The 19,808-nt window shown below is 52.7% G+C and overlaps 1 protein-coding gene across 5 annotated transcripts in view; it reads right to left on the bottom strand.

The window, feature by feature from the left end:
- Nucleotides 1-19,808, bottom strand: part of LOC123568442 (uncharacterized) — a 59,666-nt gene that overhangs the window by 35,816 nt on the left and 4,042 nt on the right. The window contains exon 3 of one of the 5 annotated variants that reach the window (XM_074012446.1): nt 10,830-17,261. The exons of 3 other annotated variants lie outside the window; for them this stretch is intronic. In XM_074012446.1, coding sequence (XP_073868547.1) covers nt 17,136-17,261 — 126 coding nt within the window. In that variant the 3' untranslated portion in view covers nt 10,830-17,135. Of the gene's footprint in view, nt 1-10,829; nt 17,262-19,808 lie in introns of those variants that run through there. One more of the 5 variants, XM_074012445.1, reaches the window with a different exon arrangement.

Below are 19,808 nucleotides of genomic sequence, written 5' to 3'. Positions count from 1 at the left end.
GACACAAAAATCCTCCACAAAATAATAGCAACTAAAATCCTCAATATTTAAGACAAATAGCAAATCAACACTATGGGACTTCAACTTCATGTAAGGCTGGTTAGCATTTGAAAATCAATCAGCATAATCCACCATGTTACCAGACTAAAGAAGAAAGCCTGATTATATCAATAAACACAGAAATGGCATTCAACAAAATTCAATACTGGTTCATGCTCATATAAATAGGGATAGAAGGGAATTCCTCAACATGATATTGAGCATCTACAAAATACTAAAATTTGCCATCACACTTAGTGGTCAAAGATTGAAAAATTTATCCCCTCTGATCAGGAACAAAACAAGGATGTCATCTCCCACCACTCCTTTTCAACATGATACCAAGGTTCTGGCCACTGCAATACAGCAGCATACAGAAATGAAAGGCATATGGAATAGAAAGGAAGAAAAAAACTGTTTCTGGTTTGCATAAAACATAAATGTCCACCTGAAAAATTCCAAGTATCCTAGGAAAAAAGAAAGCTCCTAAAGTAAATAAATGAGTTTATCACATGTGGTATTAGTGAAAGGACAAATACATAGATCAATGGAACAAAACAGAGAGTCCAATAATCCCACACAAATATATAGTCAATTGATTTTTGACGAAGCTGCAAAGGCAATTCAAGAAATCATCTTTTCAACAAAAGATGCTGGACAATTGAAACGCATATGCAACAAAATGAGCCTCCCTAGAGCCTTCCATAGCTCATAAAATTAAGTCAAATGGATCACAGGTCTAAATGGAAAACGCAAAACTGTAAAGATCTTAAGTGAAAAAGAGGAGAAAACTATTTAGACTTTGTGTGAGGCAATTAGGTTTTAGATATGACACCAAAAGCATGCTTGGTTCAAAAAATTAATAAAGTAGACCTCAGCAAAATTCAAAACTTTTGTTAACAAAAATTTTAAAACAAACTATAGACTAAAAGCAATTATTTACAAGTTACATATCTGCTGAAGAACTTATATCTAGAATATATGAAGCACTCTCAAACTCGACAGTTAGAAAACATGCAGTTTTTTAATTTCCGTTTTTATTTTAGATTCAGGAGGTGCATGTGCAGGTTTTTCCAACTGAGGCTTGGGCTTCTATTGATCCCATCCCCCAGACAGTAAACACGGTTTCCACTAGGAAGTTGTTCAGCCCTTGGCCCCCTCCCTCCCTCCTTTTAGAGTCCCCAGTATCTACTGTTCCCTCCTTATGCCCACGTGTACCCAAGATTTAGCTCCCACTTGTAAGTAAGAACATGCGGTATCTGGCTTTCCGATTCTGTGTCAATTCGCCGGGATAATGGCCTCCAGCTGCATCCATTGCTCAGAGGCCATAATTTCATTCTTCTTTACGGCTGTGTAGTATTCTGTGGTGATTATGGACCACAGTTTCTTTATCCAATCAACCGTCACCCAGTTTTTTTTAAAGGACAAAAATTTGAATAGATAATTCACCAGAGATGTATGGATAGAAAATACATACATGAAAAGAGACTCAACATGGCGTCATTAGAGAAATGCAAATGAAAACCACAATTAAATGCCTCTACATACCTACCAGCAAGGCAAACATTAAAATGACAGATCATATCACCGCTGGCAAGGGTGTGGGCATCTGTAATGCACCTCCCTGTTGGCGGGAATGGAGAATGCCATAACCTCCTCGGGAAACTGGCAGTTTCTTATCAAGTTCAGCAAACACTTACCACATGACTAGGGCTCTCCCGAGCAGGTGAGAGTAAAGCAAACTATGACCACGCACAAATCTGCATGAAATGTTTATAGCAGCCTTATTCATCCTCGTCCTCATCCTCACCCAAATACCCAGGCCCGGAGAACAGGTCACCTGTGGTGCGTCCGTGCAAAGGAGCACTCATCAGCAACAAAGAAGGAACCGTGGACGCCTGCATCAGCGTGGAGGGATCTCAGATGCACCGTGTTTAGTAAAACATGTTTACTTTTGACCCCATTTACATGTTTGATCGTATTTTTACACGTATGGTTCCATTTACATGACCTTCTGGAAAAGGCAAATGGAGAGATGAAGACCAGCTCACAGGCTGTCGGTGGCTAAGCGGGAGGGAGGGGAGACTCAGCCGCATGGAACGGCTCAGGGGAGCCAGCCAGGGTGGATTCTGTGTCTCAATTGCGGTGGTGGCTGCTCCAGCATGCATTTGTCAAAAACTCATAGATTGGATACTAAAAAGAGTGGATGCACATTTTAAAACTCGGTATCTTTGCCTGGGCACAGCGGTTCATGTCTATAACCCAAGCACTTTGGGAGGCAGGCAGATCACTTGAGGCCTAGAGTTCAAAACCTGCCTGGCCAACATGACCAAAACCATCTCTATTAAAAATACAAAAATCAGCCAAACGTGGTGGCACACACTTGTAATCCCAGCTACCAGGTGGCTTGAGGCAGGAGAATTGCTGGAACCTGGGAGGCACAGGTTGTAGTGAGCCAAGATCGAGTCACCGCACTTTAGCCTGAGCAACAGAGCGAGACTCTATCTCAAAACAAACAAAAACCTGGATATCTTAAAAAAATAAATAAATGTGAAGATGTCTGCATGGAGGCAGCAGTAAGGTGGCTAAAAAAGTCTAGGAGTGGAAACCCGTGTGCTCAAGTGGCTGCAGCACAGCTCAGTGTTGGCCCAAAGTTCAAGACGAGGCAAGACAGGGAACAGGGAGGGTCTATGAAGGGATGGAGCAGTCGGAGAAAGGCCCTGAGGCAGAAAGCCCAGGTTATCAGCATGGCCAGAAGGACTGTGAGGAAATGAATTTGGTGGTTTGGGGAGTGGCCGACTAGATGTGTGGGTGAGCCTGACTCCAGTCTGGAACACGGAGCCGACGGCGCGGGGTTGCGGGGTGCAGGGTTGCATGTCTTCTTTGACAGGGTCTCTGCACCTGCTCAAATGGACGCATTCTTTCTCCACCCCGACTTGGGTTTGTGGCCAGGGACGGGCTGCACAGGACCTCCACGGTCTGATTTTTTAAAAGTTTTTGTGGTGGCTGCAACCTAACAACAGAACAACAAGTCTTTAAAATATATTATCCACTGTACATGTAGCTAACATCACTGGTGTTTTCTATCTGTGCTGTCAAAGATGGAACTGGACCAAGTGCCTGTCCCTGGATCTGATTTCCGTACTCACCCCTTCGGTAATCCCACCACCGTGTTGTGACTTAGCGTGCCAGCCTCAGCCCTCTGTGAAGGATCATTATAAGAACCAGCCATTTAGGCCAGGCGCAGTGGCTCACGCCTGTAATCCCAGCACTTTGGGAGGCCGAAGTGGGTGGATCACCTGAGGTCAGGAGATAGAGAACAGCCTGACCAACATGGTGAAACTCCGTCTCTACTAAAAATACAAAATTAGCCAGGCGTGGTGGCGGGCACCTGTAATCCCAGCTACTCAGGAGGCTGAGGCAGGAGGATAGTTTGAACCCTGGAGTCGGAGGTTGCAGGGAGCCAAGATCTCGCCATTGCACTCCAGCCTGGGCAACAAGAGCGAAATTCCATCGAAAAACCCCAACAACAACAACAACAGTCATTTAAACAGCATGTTCATCTCTTTTAGAAAAACCGGGGTTGAATATATGGTCTACTGTGTTGCTCTAAGTCATTACAGAACTTCATTCCAAGAACTGCATTTTAGTTCCAAGAATACGTTCATTTTTGCAAATGAATCTGTTTTGCTTTTGTGTTTTTATGTTTCCCTATGTTTTAATCTAATTAAAGACTAAATTTCTTGTCTGAAAGGTAAAAAGTATGTATCATTATTCCTCTAAACAAGTGAAGTGGGTCCTTATACAAAAAAACACAGACTCACCAGATAAGAGTAAAAGAAGAGAAAGCTTTAATGCACCTCCCAGCCATCCTGGGACCCAGACGGGGTCCCTCGCAGGGACGTGTGCCTTTCCAGGTGGATATGCAGGGCTGAGCTGCAGCAGGTGGGCTCTCAGCCCTCCGCCATGGCGCCTCAGGAGAGGCCTGCCAGTTCTACTAGGGGAATTTAGCCAGGGAAAGGCAACCCTGCCTGAACCAGAGCATCCGCCAGGGCCTCAGAATGCCCCCTGGAGAGCCCCACCAGCCAGTTTTCTGCAGATAACAGGCTGTGGTCAGGCAGGCAGGGGTCAGCCCGGACAGCACAAGCTGTTTACTGAACCTGCTAAATCAATGGCTAGAGGCCCAGACAGGACCCTGGTGAGCAAATCCAAGCTTCTGTGAAGCCACAAGTTGCATCATCCTGCCTCAGGTTGGATGGGTGTCGACTAATTTATGGAACATTAGAACATTCCAGAGAGCAAGGAGAGCTGTGTTAGAGTCACCCCAGGGGAGGGGAGGGCATGGTGACAGTGTGAGGGAAAGAGTCTCAGTGCACAGCATCTGCAGACTACGACTTAGCACCAGAAGACACTCGTGCTGGGAACCCTGAACTCCTCACGCCCATTTGTGGATTCTCTTTTCTGCCCTTATTCCCGACAGCAGCATTGTCTGCTATGACTGATTTATGAGCCACCTCAAATGCCTGTATGTGGGACAGGAATACAAGAAAGAGAAGGGGAAGAGACAAAGAAAAAGAGAAAAGGAGTGACCTTAGCCCTCTCTACAAGCTCAGAATAACTAATGATTTACTTGGAGGAAAGACCAGCAAGACCAGAGAAGCAAGTAAATTAGGTGCAATTGGATGTTGGGGTAACCTAGCGTGCACCTGCCTTCCAGCTTAGAGGACTCAGGAGCTCCTGCAAGCAGGTGAGGTGACCCTCTACAACCCAATCAGCCAAGCCCTTCCCCGGATATCACCGACCCCAAGTGGCTGACTACACTCTTTTCTGTAAGATTTCCATAGATTTGAAGGCAGTGGTGGGAGCGTGGAATATGTAACCCCCTTATTAGAACCTCCAACTCATTTGAGGCTCATCACCTCTGAGTCATCCCACAACAAGGTTTCCAGAGGCTACCTTATGTCATTTTGTAAACAAAACCATGACTGGCCTCTGGAGGTATGAAGAGCCAGACAGAATGGCCTCAGACGAAAAGGAAAAGAGTATGGGCCTCATCAGTGCGTCTTGTGGTTCAGCCCACCTCCACTACTCACAGGTCTCACTTTAGAGAATGTTCATGTTATTTCGTCAAAGGCGAATCTCCTGACTTTATCACCCTTACCCTGTTAAATGACCAAGAACAACGTGAACTCTCAGCACCCTGGGGCACCGTGCTGATGATACGCACGCTGAAATGGAAGTTCAGACATCACGCATTTCAAGGAGAAGTAGACGCCAAGCCCCCTCAGCTAGGGCTGGCGGCAGGAGCGAGGGAGTAAGTGCCTCCACTTAATACAGCCTTGATCCTATGCGGTGCCAATCCCAACGTCCTCCAAGCACAATAGCTTAATTTATTGTTGTTGGCAGCTTAAGTGGACTGCAGCTTAATTTGTGGCACCAGGTCAGCTGAACTTCACTCTGTAATCTCCAGAGTTCCCTCCACATACTTAGGCTCCATTCCTGGGCTTGTTCCAAAGCAGCAAATTAGAATTCTCTTTCTTTTATAACAAGAAAAAATTAGTTTATACACAGAAGGAAAGAGAAATAAATTACAATCCTCTGTCTTCCTTACAGAAAGAGAAAGGGAAATATATTGATTTATATATGAAAATAGCTTCTATTATGGGAGGTATTGGTTTGTGATTGTTATTTTAAAGGGAAGTGTAGTCAGCCCTTTGGGGTCAGTGATGTCTGGGGAAGGGCTTGGCTGATTGGGTTGTAGAGGGTCACCTCGCCTGCCTGCAGGAGCTCCCAAGTCCTCTAGGCTGGAAGGCAGGTGCACGCTAGGTTACCCCAACATCCAACTGACCCCTGCCTGCCTGACCACAGCCTGTTAGCTGCAGAAGACTGGCGGCTGGTGGGGCTCTCCAGGGGGCATCCTGAGGCCCTGGTGGATGCTCTGGTTCAGGCAGGGTTGCCTTTTCCCTGGCTAAATTCCCCTGGTAGAACTGCACCTAATTGACTTGCTTCTCTGGAGTCTTGGCCACCACTCCCAACACCAGGTATCAGGGTTCTGCAGATGGGAGGGGGTGCTAGGATGAAATTCTGACTAGTGAAGATTTAACTCTGTCACATTTTAATGATCACAAGAGTAGCTGAGGCGTGTCTTCTTGGGAGATCAGGTCCAGGGGCCTTTTAGGGTTCTTCCCTGACACCTATTTCTCCTTTTCACAAACCCACCCTTCGGGTCATCTCCCACTCCTTCCCCAGGACGAAAGCTGCCTCTCTCTCCGGTTCTACAGCCAGTCCATCCAGCCTAAACCGCTTTACCTGAAATTATTACAACAGCTTCCAAGCCAGTCTGTCCTTTCCAGGTAAACTCATATTTGTGTGCATGAAGCGCACCGTGTGCATGCAGGTACGCGGGGACCCCTGCCACAGTGCGCACACACGGGGACCCCTGCCACAGTGCGCACACACGGGGACCCCTGCCCTGCAGTGCACACACACGGGGACCCCTGCCCTGCAGTGCACACACACGGGGACCCCTGCCCTGCAGTGCACACACACGGGGACCCCTTGCCAGGGTGCACACACACGGGGATCCCCTGCCAGGGTGCACACACACGGGGATCCCCTGCCAGGGTGCACACACACGGGGATCCCCTGCCACAGTGCACACACACGGGGACCCCTGCCCTGCAGTGCACACACACGGGGACCCCTGCCCTGCAGTGTGCACACACGGGGACCCCTGCCACAGTGCGCACACACGGGGACCCCTGCCCTGCAGTGCACACACACGGGGACCCCTGCCCTGCAGTGCACACACACGGGGACCCCTTGCCAGGGTGCACACACACGGGGATCCCCTGCCAGGGTGCACACACACGGGGATCCCCTGCCAGGGTGCACACACACGGGGATCCCCTGCCACGGTGCACACACACGGGGACCCCCTGCCACGGTGGACACACACGGGGACCCCCTGCCACCGTGAATGCACACGGGGACCCCCTGCCACGGTAAACATACACGGGGACCCCCTGCCAGGGTGCACACACCAGGGACCCCTGCCAGGGTGCACACACACGGGGACCCCCTGCCCTGCAGTGCACACACACGGGGACCCCTGCCAGAGTGCACACACACGGGGACCCCTGCCCTGCAGTGCACACACACAGGGACCCCTGCCCTACAGTGCACACACACGGGGACCCCTGCCCTGCAGTGCACACACACGGGGACCCCTGCCCTGCAGTGCACACACACGGGGACCCCCTGCCAGGGTGCACACACACGGGGATCCCCTGCCAGGGTGCACACACACGGGGATCCCCTGCCATGGTGCACACACACGGGGACCCCCTGCCACGGTGGACACACACGGGGACCCCCTGCCACCGTGAATGCACACGGGGACCCCCTGCCACGGTAAACATACACGGTGACCCCCTGCCAGGGTGCACACACGAGGGACCCCTGCCAGGGTGCACACACATGGGGACCCCCTGCCCTGCAGTGCACACACGGGGACCCTCTGCCAGGGTGAACACACACGGGGACCCCCTGCCACGGTGAACACACACGGGGACCCCCTGCCAGGGTGCACACACCGGGGAACCCTGCCGGGGTGCACACACACGAGGATCCCCTGCCCTGCAGTGCACACACACGGGGACCCCCTGCCACGGTGAACACACACGGGGACCCCCTGCCACGGTGAACACACACAGGGACCCCCTGCCCTGAAGTGCACACACACAGGAACCCCCTGCCACGGAGCACACACACGGGGACCTCTCTCCATCCTTTTTGCCACCTAGCTCCACCGCAGCTTGTCTGCCTGGCGTGGGGGACCATCACTCATCACTGTCTGACTCACATCCCATTCCTGTGTGAGTGTACCGTGGCAGGGGGTCCCCGTGTGTGTGCACCCTGGCACCATTCCTCTGGCTGCATCTCATGAGTCCCCTCGGCTGAACCCCTATTTCTCATCCCAGCACGGGCCTGACTCACCTCAAGCGCCACCTTTCCCAGATCTTCAAAGCCATCATGTGCCTCTTTGCCAAACGTGGTCTTTCTCCCCTTCTAAAACCTGACATTTACCTGTCTGGATTCTATTGAAGATTAAATTGTGTGTTCACCAGAGCGTCCCTCATCTAGGTGTGAGCTCACTAAGACAGGCACGATGCCACATTCTAACCCAGTGCTGGGCACAGGCCAGGCCCCACACGGGGTCCACCCTTGCGGGAAGTCTGCACATGTGCGAGCACAGCGTGGTGCCTGGGTGACTTGTCCCTTTGTCCCTGTATTTGGTTTCCTCAGCCAAACAGAAAGCACACAAGCTCCTCCTGCTCTCTCGGGCCCCGACGTGTGTGCCCCACAGAGTGGGCAGCCTACACGCTGGTTTCCTAGCTGGTGTCACCGGTGCTGCTATACCGCAGGCCCTCCATACATGCTTGTTGGTGTGAATGAGTGACTGCACTAACTCATCAACACCTCGACTAGGAAGAAAAAGGCTGAGATGAGAGTGAAGAAGGCTGAGACACGAAGAGGCTTGGGTCTCACCGGGTGGATGTGAGAGGTATTTCACTAGCACAGCTTGAAGGGAAGGGCAGTGCCATCTGCACATACACACACTGGCCTGAGGCAGTCATTACGTGCACAAGGACGCGCCAGCGTGTGCAGCTACAAAGTGCAAGTCACAGCTCGCCCGCACAGGAGCAACGGAGTCCTAGTCGTTTTCAATCTGGAAATGCATTCTGCTTCTGTGACAGGTGGGGCCATTACACACCCTACTTCATAAGAACCCAATCAGAGTTGTTTTTATGACACACAATATAAAAGGCTCCCGGTGGCTGTTCTGCAAGGGTTACCGGCAGGAAAGACCAGTAGCAAGTTCGGGGTAATTACAGCCCTCATCAGGTGAGCCTGGACATTACCCGGAATCAGTCCTCGCACCTGCAAGGGGCTCTGCGCTTTCTGAAGGGCCTCTGCACCGTGCATTGTAGTCATGGTAATGGAAGTAGGAGTAAGAGTGATAATAACACTATCGTTGTGGTAATAACTGTAAAAGTGGCCGCCATTCCTTGAGGTTCTGCACTGGGCCAAGCACTAGTTCCATAAATTATAGCATTAAGCCTGAGAACATCCTCATTGAAATGAATTAGATGCTATTATCCCCACTTAACAAATGCAGGTACCAAAGCACAAGGAAAGTAAGTCACTGCCACCCTGGCCCCACAATGAGTGGCAGATGTGAAATACAAGCCCAGGCCTGTCTGACTCCAGATTCCAGGTCTTCAGGCCTCACTCAACAAGCAGCACTTGGTTCTCGTGTTGACACTGGTTGGTTCCCACAGCAAACATCATCCTCCCAGTACCCACGAGGAAACACTCAGAGAAGCCACAAAACGCAGAGATGGAGAATTTGACACCCTCCCAATGCTCCTGTCCCCTAATCCAGTCCTTCTCCTTCGTGTGCTCCCCTCTTGCTGTGAGCCCTGAATGGATTCGCCCCAAGAGAGGACCCCACCAAAGGACATGTCTTAAGGATAAGGAGGAATGTCTAAAATAAGGATTTTGCAAAAAGTCAAGTGGATGTTGAAGGGAAGTGAGGGGCATCCTATCTTTAAAGGCTGGTCTGCAGGTGACGTTAGCCACTGGCTGGGGAGACAGCCACAGGGGAATGGCTAGGATGACCTTGACAGGACGGAAGGGGGCTCGGAAGCGCCTGGAGGAGCCCAGCTGTCCAAGCTGCCAGCCAAGCCATCCCAGGAGCCTGCAGATTGCGTCCCTGTGACTTCAGGAGGTGTTATAATTGGCCGGCTCCAACCACAGCCAGCTCACTTGACTGCTTTACGGCCCTTGGAACAGATCGCATCCTGCATGGCAATACATCAGTCTTGAACCACAACATGCCCTTTGTCCTTTTGAATTTTTAAGCACTTTAAATCCCTTCCCTTAATAAGACTACCCAAGAAGCCAAAGTTTAAACAAAGGAGTAACTCACCTTAATCTTCCCTCAGTTTAATCACGTGCAACATCTTGCATATTTCAAAAGGAACACACATTAGCAGTTTCCAATCCATGACGGCGTGAAGGTCACACGGGATCTGTTCCCTCAGCAGGAGGAAGAACTCTGCTTGGCTGTTGTGAAGACAAAGTGTTCTATTCGCTACAGATGCCCCAAGAGGGTCTCTGCAGCTCCCCCTTGCGAGGGTCTGGACTGACTGTAGAGGCATGAAGGTCTGGAGACCCTTCGCTCTTCTCAGGCTTGTGCGTGGCACTTAGGGCTCTGATCCTGATTGTGCAGGAGATGGGGGCCACAAGCACCAGCCCTCTGAACCTTCCCGACACTGCCGGGCCATTGCCTCTGCCTCAGGTGGGGCCCAAGACAGCTGGAAAGAGGAGCACAACCCCCGCCCCACGTCCAGCTGCCTCTCAAGGGGGAATTTGGGTCCCTGAGCTCGGATTCTGCACCCGCGATGCGGATGGGCCTTTCCTGACGTCCCACCTCCATTGTTTCACGTGAATGGACTAAGCTGTGGGCCCTTCCGAGCAGGACAGTGTGTTTTACTTGCTTTCTATCCTGAGTACCTCGCAGAGCATCTGAAGCCCAGTACATGTTTGCTGAATGAATGGCTTCAAATACTACTTTACCACGACTCCATCGGACAGATCATACACCACTCTGCTCTAAACACCTGGACAGGTCAAGCTTTAAGAGTAAGTCTAATGGTTGCCATTTTATTGTTTCATAGTCTCCTCTTAACATTTTTAAATTACTTTGCATAAGATACAGACCATTTATGGAATTTGAATTTTTTATTCACTTATTAGTAACATCTAAGTGAAGGCTATGGCCCAGGCCCCATGCTTCATGCAGATAATTCAAAATTAAGCACGAATCGCATTGCCCTCTCACCATTTTTGGTTTCTGACCTCTGAATATCAGCCCAGAAATCAGATAGTTGCTTTAAATTAAACATATTAAAAATGAAGTAGAAATCCAAATCCAGAATGAATCCAGGCACAATGACACACACAGTCCTGCAAACATCGTGCTAAACGTCAACACACAAGAGGCAGCCGAGCCCTGCCTTTCAGCCCCGGCCTTCAATCCTGGCTCCGAGCTCATTTGCTCTGCAACCCCAGTACTGCAGGTGCTTCCCGGGGCCTCTGATCTCTGGTGGGATGTGATAGGGCCGAGCACATAGTCATAACCACGATGGCCCACGAGTCCTGGTTACAGAGGGTCATTCCCAGGAGGAATTTTGTGGGGGCAGTGGGCAGCACAGGTGGGCTCCGCACAGGGAAGGTGCGCGGGGCGTGCACCAGGAAGTCGGGAATGAACCAGGCCCTGCCGTGTGGCTGCAGACTCCAAGAGCTGTCAGTTCTTGGGCACTCAGGCGCCCCCGCGTCATGTGGCCAGCTTGGGTCTGCAGTGCTGTCCGCACACTGCCCGGCTGTTCATCGCAGCGCACTGATCTGCACGGTCCCTGCTCTGCAGCTGCATGCTGGAGGCAAGTGGGGAAGCAGGGTGCCCCACCCACCGGGGCTCTATCCGCAGGGCAGTCCAGGCTGGTCTGTTCCCTCTGCAGTGTCTGGGCTCCCTCCTGCCCCACATCACCACACTCTCCTCGTGGGTGTCTGGAGGGCACCGTGCAGGTCCACAGAGGACGGCTAGATTGCCTGCTGTCACAGGCAGCTGACCAGCACCACAATCACGCCCGGCCAGGAGGTCACTCTGTCACCCTGCCTGGCGAGGCCGAGACAAGCTGCAGAGGCCACAGAACACCAGCTTTCCAGGGAGGCTGCAGGGTGCTGCTCAGCGTGATGTCCAGACAGCTGATGGCTGTGGCAGGGCTCCTCCTCATTCCAAGGGCATCTGCCACATGCCTTTGACAAGGACACTGAGGCAGACACTTTCGTGCAATTCACCTGCCTGCCCGGCAGGCTGAGTCCACTTTCTGTCATGCTTAGAAGGGTTCAGAGCAGAACACGGCCCAGGGAAGACCTGAGGTATGACGCTCCAGTGAGCTGGGGAGGCACGAACACACAAGGGCTTCTGGAAATGGAGGGAAGGGACCAGTGCCTGAACATCGGTCATACACCAGGCACCTTATGTGCATCTCGCCATAGATCCTGAACCTTCAGGAGGAGGGCATTAATGCCATTTCTTTACAGATGAGGACATTGCTGCCCAGAAGAAGGGTCATTGCCCCAAGTAGTGAAGTGGCCCAACCATGATTCCAACTCAGGACCGCTGGCTGCGAAACTCACGTGACCCCATTCCGCTAAATGATGCCACAAACAAAGTCAAACAAAATTAAAGCGGGTGCCAGGCACAGTGGCTCATGCCTGTAATCCTAGCACTCTAGGAGGCCGAGGCTGGTGAATCACTTGAGGTCAGGAGTTTGAGACCAGCCATCTCTACTAAAAATACGAAAATTAGCTGGGCGTGGTGGTGCATGCAGGTAATCCCAGCTACTCGCGAGGCTGAGGCATGAGAATCGCTTGAACCTGGGAGGTGGAGATTGCAGCGAGCCCAGATTGCACCACTGCACTCCAGCTTGGGCGACAGAGGGAGACTCCATCTCAAAAACAGACAAACAAAAAATGGGGAAGATTAAAGATGCAGAATCACCAAGGACACTCGCGTGAGGTGCTCCCAGGGTGGGGAAGCAGGACACTGGCTGTGTGGAGCATTCCGGAAGTGTCGCTGGAGTCTGGCCTGACTCCAGCTGGAGGGTCAGGCAGCGGCCTGGGGCTCTGTCCGTGAGCTTAGGAGCCCCATGCGACGAGCTCTCCTCTGCACTCGAATTTGTCGAGGGCCACTCCGCAGTGGTCTCTGATTAAAAATTAAACAAAATGAACTTCTCCCACGGCCAACTGCACTTTCTCCTGTGTATAAATACATGAGCACAAGCCGCCGGCTGAAGACAAAACAAAGTTGCTTTTGGCCGTGCCCGTGAGCCAGCCTCCCGTGAGGGCTGAGGGGTCCCCAGGCCTTGAGAGGGTCCCTCAGGGCAGCGGCGGCAGCGGAATCGCCCTCGATAGCAGTCGCCTGATGACTCTACAGCTCCGCTGGCTGCTGGAGCCAATTTCTGTGGCCTGCTCACCAGAACAAAGGAAACCTGTGGATGGGCCCTGGGTCACAGTCACCGTGTGGACAGGACTCTGTGGCCTCCAGTGGCCCTCGGGGTGCAGCTCCTGCCCTGTCCTCACTAACCCTGACTCCCAGCATTCTTCCCAGGGAGCCCACAGACAGAACTGGCTCTGCCCTGGGAAGAGGACGGGGCCTGATGGGCCTGAACACCTGGTCCTGGGGCACAGGAACCGCCCAGACCTGAAAGAGTCTGGCCGTCACAGGTCAGCTTCCCTGCGTTGTACACGAAGGCCCAGAGGGGAGAAGGGACTTGATCCGTGTCTCCTGGCTGGAAAGTGGTGGACAGAGAGCGGGGCAGGAGCATCCGTCTATTGCTGTGTGTAACACACATGGCCCAGGCTGCTCCCGGCCACGGGACTTCTTCCCTCCCCAAGTGCCATTTTCCTGCAGCGCAGATCAGGGCTCGCTGTGCGACGGGTCAGTGGCCGGGTGCACGTGTTCGCGAAGCATTCACGCAATGCCCGAGTGCGTGTCAGAGTTGTCTCTGTGGTGAGAGAAACACCTGGGCCACAGTCCTTGTCCTGAGCTACTTAGAAAACACGTCTTGGATTAACTCCTCAGAATAAAGATTCCCAACTAGTGAAACTGCGCAGAATGCGCTACTAACGCAGACGCTCCTTTCACACCTGCTTTGACCCCCCTCTGGCTCACACTGACTGGCTCGGCCACAGGCCTTTGCTGGTGGGTTCTGAGGCGAGAGCAGAAGCGGTCTGAGCCCTACGAACTCACGGTCTAGTGAGAAGGTGAGTTGTGGCCCGAAGCTATGATAAAGGCAGGCACCAGGGTCCGCCACGTGGGACCAGCGGCCCTAAGGATTCTCTGCCCTTTTCGAGCTGGATGTCAGGAGCCATGCCCTGTGACGGAGGCCTCGGGTGCAAGCAAATCCACACCTACGCAAATGCAAATGGCCGTTTCCACCTAAGACACAATGTCAACTTCAGACATGTGTCCAGGACTGAGTCGGCGTCTCTGTGGCTGAGATACCTGAAGAGAGAGAAGCTGGTGGCCGTATTAGTAGGAAATCCTGTGGTTTGTTTGTTGGAGGAGAAGTTGATGCCGACAGATCTTTTCACATTTTCCCGGCCTCTGGTATGTGGCCCGTGAACGGCTTCTCCTGGGGGTGCCCTTGATGGCTTCATCAGTGAGGGCCCTCAGCTCTCCCCTCAACTGCCACACAAGCACAATTTCAACGGCACCAAAATGACAACAGAAAGGCAGTTCCGACATCACCATTTTCCATAGGCTTATTAAGCAGTAAGACACAACAGGGCATGAATTATTATGCAATAACTCATGCCTAGAAGCCATTTCAGACACAAAAGTTGAAGGATTCATCATTATCATATATTCAGTTCTATTTTTCTTTTTCATGCTATAAAAAAAAAATCATGTCTAAATCTCCTAAAACCATCATAGTTACATCAAAAAGTGGATTGGGCTATCAACTCCGACAGTTTAAAATAAACCAGCAGCTGAGCAGGAAAACCTCTTGAATGCTTTCCTCTGGGTTTAGAGTCTGTTACTGGTGATGATGATAAAGACCCTGCTACTTATTCCAAAAAAAAAAAAAAAAAAGGCAGAAAAAGAAGGTGCCCAGTGGAAAGGCCTGTGGGGCCGGGTGAGTCCCCTCGGGCACGGGCTGCCTGAAGACCCTGCTGGTCTGTGGGTGCCACATCAGGAGGGTGGGAGGGCACACAGCAGTCTGAGGTCTGTCATGTGATGGCGCCGCTGGAGGGCCCCAGCTGTGGGCCCTGAACCATGCGGCTCCAGGGGGTTGGCCAGGCTGGTTCATCAGCAAGTGTGACCACACTCCGACTCTGCGGGGCGCTATGCCAGACCCTGAGGACCCAGCAACGGACAGAGGCCCCCAGGCCTCCCTTTGTGGGGCTGACATGCTAGATAAGGAGTGCTGAGGAGAAGCCTGCAGACGTGCATCTCAAAGACCCCCAGGAGGCAGGTGGACCCTACCAGAAGCACCCTCGAGGGCTGCGCCCTGACCAGTCCCGCCGCACACCACAGCCCTCATTCCCCACCCTCTCTTGCTGCCAGGTGGGAGCGGGAGAGGGCAGGGTTTCCCCCAGGAGAGACCTCTGGGAGCAGCTCAGGGTTCTGTGGCCGCCCATTCCTGGGAAGCTAAGGGTGGCCCCGGGGCCACTGGTAGGCCGCCCTGAGAGCCCCCTTTTCCCTCGCCGGGGGCAGAGGCGGCCTCAGAACCAGCAGGGCTGGCTCTTCCTCCACGTGCAGGCCCAGCGCACAGCCTATAAAATCCAGACCACAGTCTTGCTGCTGCAGTCGCACTGCTCAGACACCCGTGCCCTCCCGTGCCCACCCAGCTCCATGCCTGGCTGGTGCCCCCACCCCTCCAGGATTCAGGGGAGCCGTCCTCTCTTCACTGCCCACCCGTGCTGGCGGATGCCTCATGCTGGCTGCATGGTTCTGTCCCGGGCTGGCCTCTGTGAGCTTAGAGGTTATTGGCAATGCATTTCCTCCCTGTCCCAGGCCTAGAGGCAGGGTGCGTGTTTGCTGGAGGGGCTCCCCAGACCTCCCATCTGGCATGGAGGGACTGAGTGGGTGGGTGGGTGCTGTGCCCACAGAGAGAGGGTGAGAGCTGCTCACTGCACACTCCGCCACTGCCCGACGCAGCTGGCTGGGTGGGCAGATGCTGGGCCATGATCTCACGGCCCCTGTCAACAACAGCTGGAGCTGGAACACGCTCCCTGCTGAAGGTGGAACAGGGGCCCTGGCAGCCAGTGGCCACTCCAAGGATGTCTATGCAGTGGAAGAACCAGAACCTGACTCAGGAACGGGAGAGGGAAGAGGTGAACCCGAACCCACAGCGAGCCGCGAGGCCTCAGGAGGGCGCCACCTGCCGAACCTGCGCTTCCTGTATTTGCAGGAATTGTATTTGACGCTGCTGTCAAAAGCAAAACATTCTTAAAAACCCTTTGTAATCTGCAAAGTGGCCATCGTTCAGAAAGACATCGTTATGCTTTCCTCTTAATGAATTTACAGAAATAGGTGAAGACGACCAACTTACACCAAGAGTGAAGCTCTGGGGCTGATGCCTGATGTCCCGGGGGCCACCTAACTGGGTCCTGGGGCCATGCCTGCTCTGCCCCTTCCTGCTCTCCCTTTCCACCTCCACACTTCTCAGAGCAACCTCCAGAGTCTGACTTACACTGAGGGATTGGGCTCCCGCCCTTCCTGACATAGGGGACACTGAGCTCACTATTCCAGCACCGACATGGGGACGCTCACTATTCCAGCACCAACATGAGGCACCGACACGGGGACACTCACTGTTCCAGCACTGACGCGGGGACGCTCACTATTCCAGCGTTCCCAACATAGAACACTCCCATTCCAGTATTCTCATGTTGGGAACGCTCATCACTACTGCAGCACCGACACAGGGACGCTCACCACTATTCCAGCACTACCATGGCAGCCCGTGTAAACCAGGAAATGGGGCTTCTTCCTCCATCAGACAGCTCAAGGACTGGATTCCAGGACACAGTCAGGGAAGGAGGAGACACAGGGAAAGGCCCCAAGGCTATGACACTGGAGCTGGCTTTCAAGAATCAGCAGAATTTCACCAGGTGGAGGAGGACTTCCAAAGGATTTGCAAAGAAGAGCCAATACAGACAAAGGTGATCTGGCACTCGTTGGAAAGGGCCGCCCATCTGTTTGATCAGAATGTCAGCTATGACAGAGATGCGGGGATGTCGATGAAAAGGCAGGCTGGGTCAGAGGACCGTGATTGATGATTAGTTGATTGATTGACTTAATAAACCCTCATTAAGTGCTATTACACATAAGGCAGCATTTCAAACCAGAAACTCGCAGGCTGTTCTCTACGTGATTTTTAGTGCCTCTTCAATAAGCCATGCAGAAATCCAATCAGCAAGGCTCAGTAAACACTAATCAATCACAATCCTCATCGTCACTTCCTGAGACCATAAAGCGCACGACGGCGTAACTGCTGGGGCATCTGTGATAGGCTCCGAGTCCCTGCATTGCTCTGGAAGCTTGGCCACTCTACTGGTGCATGGGACATGTTCTTAAGGTTCTGTTAGATTAGAAAAGAGGGTATCAGGAGAAGTCAAAAGGACAAAATCCATCAACAGAGGGGTGCGGTCAGTTACGGAGCCATCTTTCTTGATTCTTAGGAAATGGCCTTCTATGTGCTGCTCTCTATTTGCAAAATCATCACATTGAATTCACTCGCAGCACAGAATACCTTGGGAAGTTCCATTTTAATCCATCTCTATTTAGAGGATCTTGTTTTTAAATGACCCAGCTTATGGCTTTCAATGTCTCAAAGGAATTAAGAACTTTCATTTTCACATATTTCATACAAATATACAAGGCAGAATTTCAGTTATCCTCTTCTCTACCCATCAACACTTTATCTTGACATAGACTAAGAGCTTTGGGTTATTTACTGAAAGTGAAGACCCAACTCTAGAACTGTTCCAAACTCAGCATCTCCTTATTCAGCATTTAGGGGTAAGACTAGCACAGCCAATGATGCCTACTAGTGTTTTAAGATATGACCCACTGTCCCATCCACTCTTCCATCCACCCATCCAGCCCTTCCAACCACCCACCCACGTACCCCATCCAACCACCTACTCACCTATATACCTATCCATCCACCCACCCATCCACCTACCCACCACCCATCCACCTACTCAGCCACCCCATCATCCATCCACTCATCCAGCCACCCACTCACCTATCCACCCCCATCCAACCACCACCCACCCACCTACCCCCATCCAACCAACCATCCATCTACACACCCATCTACCTACCCACCCACCCCTCACCCTCATCCACTCACCATCCACCCACCTAGGTATCCATGCACCCACCCATGCATCCATCCACCCACTCACCTACCTATCCAACCACCCACCAACCCACTGACCCACTATTCATTCACCCACCCATCCACCATCCACATAACTGTCTATCCACCCATCCACTCACCCATCCACTATTCATCACCTACCCCCACCCACCCACCCGCCATCCACCCACTCATCCACCCATCTACCCACTCATCCACCAATTCATCCACACATCCATTCATCCATCAACCCATCCACCCATCTGTACCCACCCACCCACTATCCACTCACCCACCCATCTGTCCATCCAACCTTCCACCCACCCACCTTTCCACCCCAGCCTGACCGTCCCCTGCCTGGCACCTACTTTCTCTAGCCCTGAGGTCCTCAGGGGCCCACAAATCTTTGATCTGGTCTCTGCCTTCTGTCCCCCACCCCTTCCTTCCCTCCTCTGATCCCCTGTCCCCCATTTCTGGTGTCTTCAGTCTCTGCCTCTCTGGCTACAGGAGAAGCCTTTGCAGGGCCTAGCACGGTGTCTCAGGGAGAACAGCAGCAGGCTCGCCCGCCCTGCTGAAGGCCTGCTTCTCCCAACTCCGTCCCCCCAGAACTTTGTCTGGGGTCCTGTTGTTGAACTAAAGCTGGCTCTGCTGGAGTTCCCACTAACAGGGGCTGTCCTAATGTCACTGGTGACACCCCAAAGAGCCCATCCAGTGCTCTCACACCCTGCCCCCAACACCGCAGCTTTTCACATCCTAGAAGAGCAGCCACAGCTCTTCTGAATGAGCCACACAGATAGTGGGGCAGCCGCAGCCCACACAGCGAGGCCCTGCAGTCTGCACGTGTGCCCTGGGTGTGGGGAGGGGTCTTCCGGCTCCAGCTCCAGGACACCCTGAAGACGCTGCATGATGCTTGCTGTGGGTTGGCAGCGCTTCCCCTGCTGCTGTCAGATGATGATTCTCAATTAACGCTAACCCTCCTATCACCTGGCCAGGCAGAGAGCAGGAATGGAGAGCCACGGCCCAGCCATTTAAGAGCAGTGCTAACTTGCTGGGCCGCACACACCAGAAGAGGCTCATGAAAAATGTTAAATCCAAAATCGCCCATTGCTCCTAAATTTAGCGCTGCCAGGCCCGTGCCGCAGAGCTGCCTGCGGGGAAAGTGGGTTACTAATGACCCGCTTTGTACAGCTGGACACGTGCCGAGGTAAGTCAGGCCCCGGCCAGGGTACACCATGGGTGACATTCATCTTTTCTGGCACGGACCCTGCCGTCCACAGCCGCAGGCGATGCCGCACAGCACCTGACACTGCAGAGGGGCCGGAAGGATGGGTCGAGGCTGACTTGTTTCCCCATATTCCCGCCCCCCAGGTCCTGCTAAAGAAGGTCCACATGTAATCCCATCACTGGCAACACGGCTTCTGGGTAAAGGAGGGAAGAACCCCATCTACACAGGAGGCTGTCCAGTGCGGTCCCTCCACCACCCCACCCACAGGGAGGCAGGCCTAGCTCTGAAAATGGCATGGGCAACGAGGATGCTTGCAATGAATCCCAAAGCCTCTGCGTGGCTGCATCCGGACTGTTCTAACTGGTCACTGGGCTGCCTCTGGGTAGGAACTGCTCTAACTGGTCACTGGGCTGCCTCTGGGTAGGAATTGCTCGAGACAGAGCCTGAGAGACTTGCATGAAGGGGACATGGCCTGCGCCCCGGACTGCGGACAGAGCTGGGCAAGGTGCCGCCAGGCTGTTTCAAAATCCTCAGAA

Source organism: Macaca fascicularis, chromosome 13, assembly GCF_037993035.2.
Source record: "Macaca fascicularis isolate 582-1 chromosome 13, T2T-MFA8v1.1".
Lineage (NCBI taxonomy): Eukaryota > Metazoa > Chordata > Mammalia > Primates > Cercopithecidae > Macaca > Macaca fascicularis.
The sequence above is the reverse complement of the archived record's forward strand: the minus strand, read 5'-3'. Positions and strand labels throughout refer to the sequence as shown.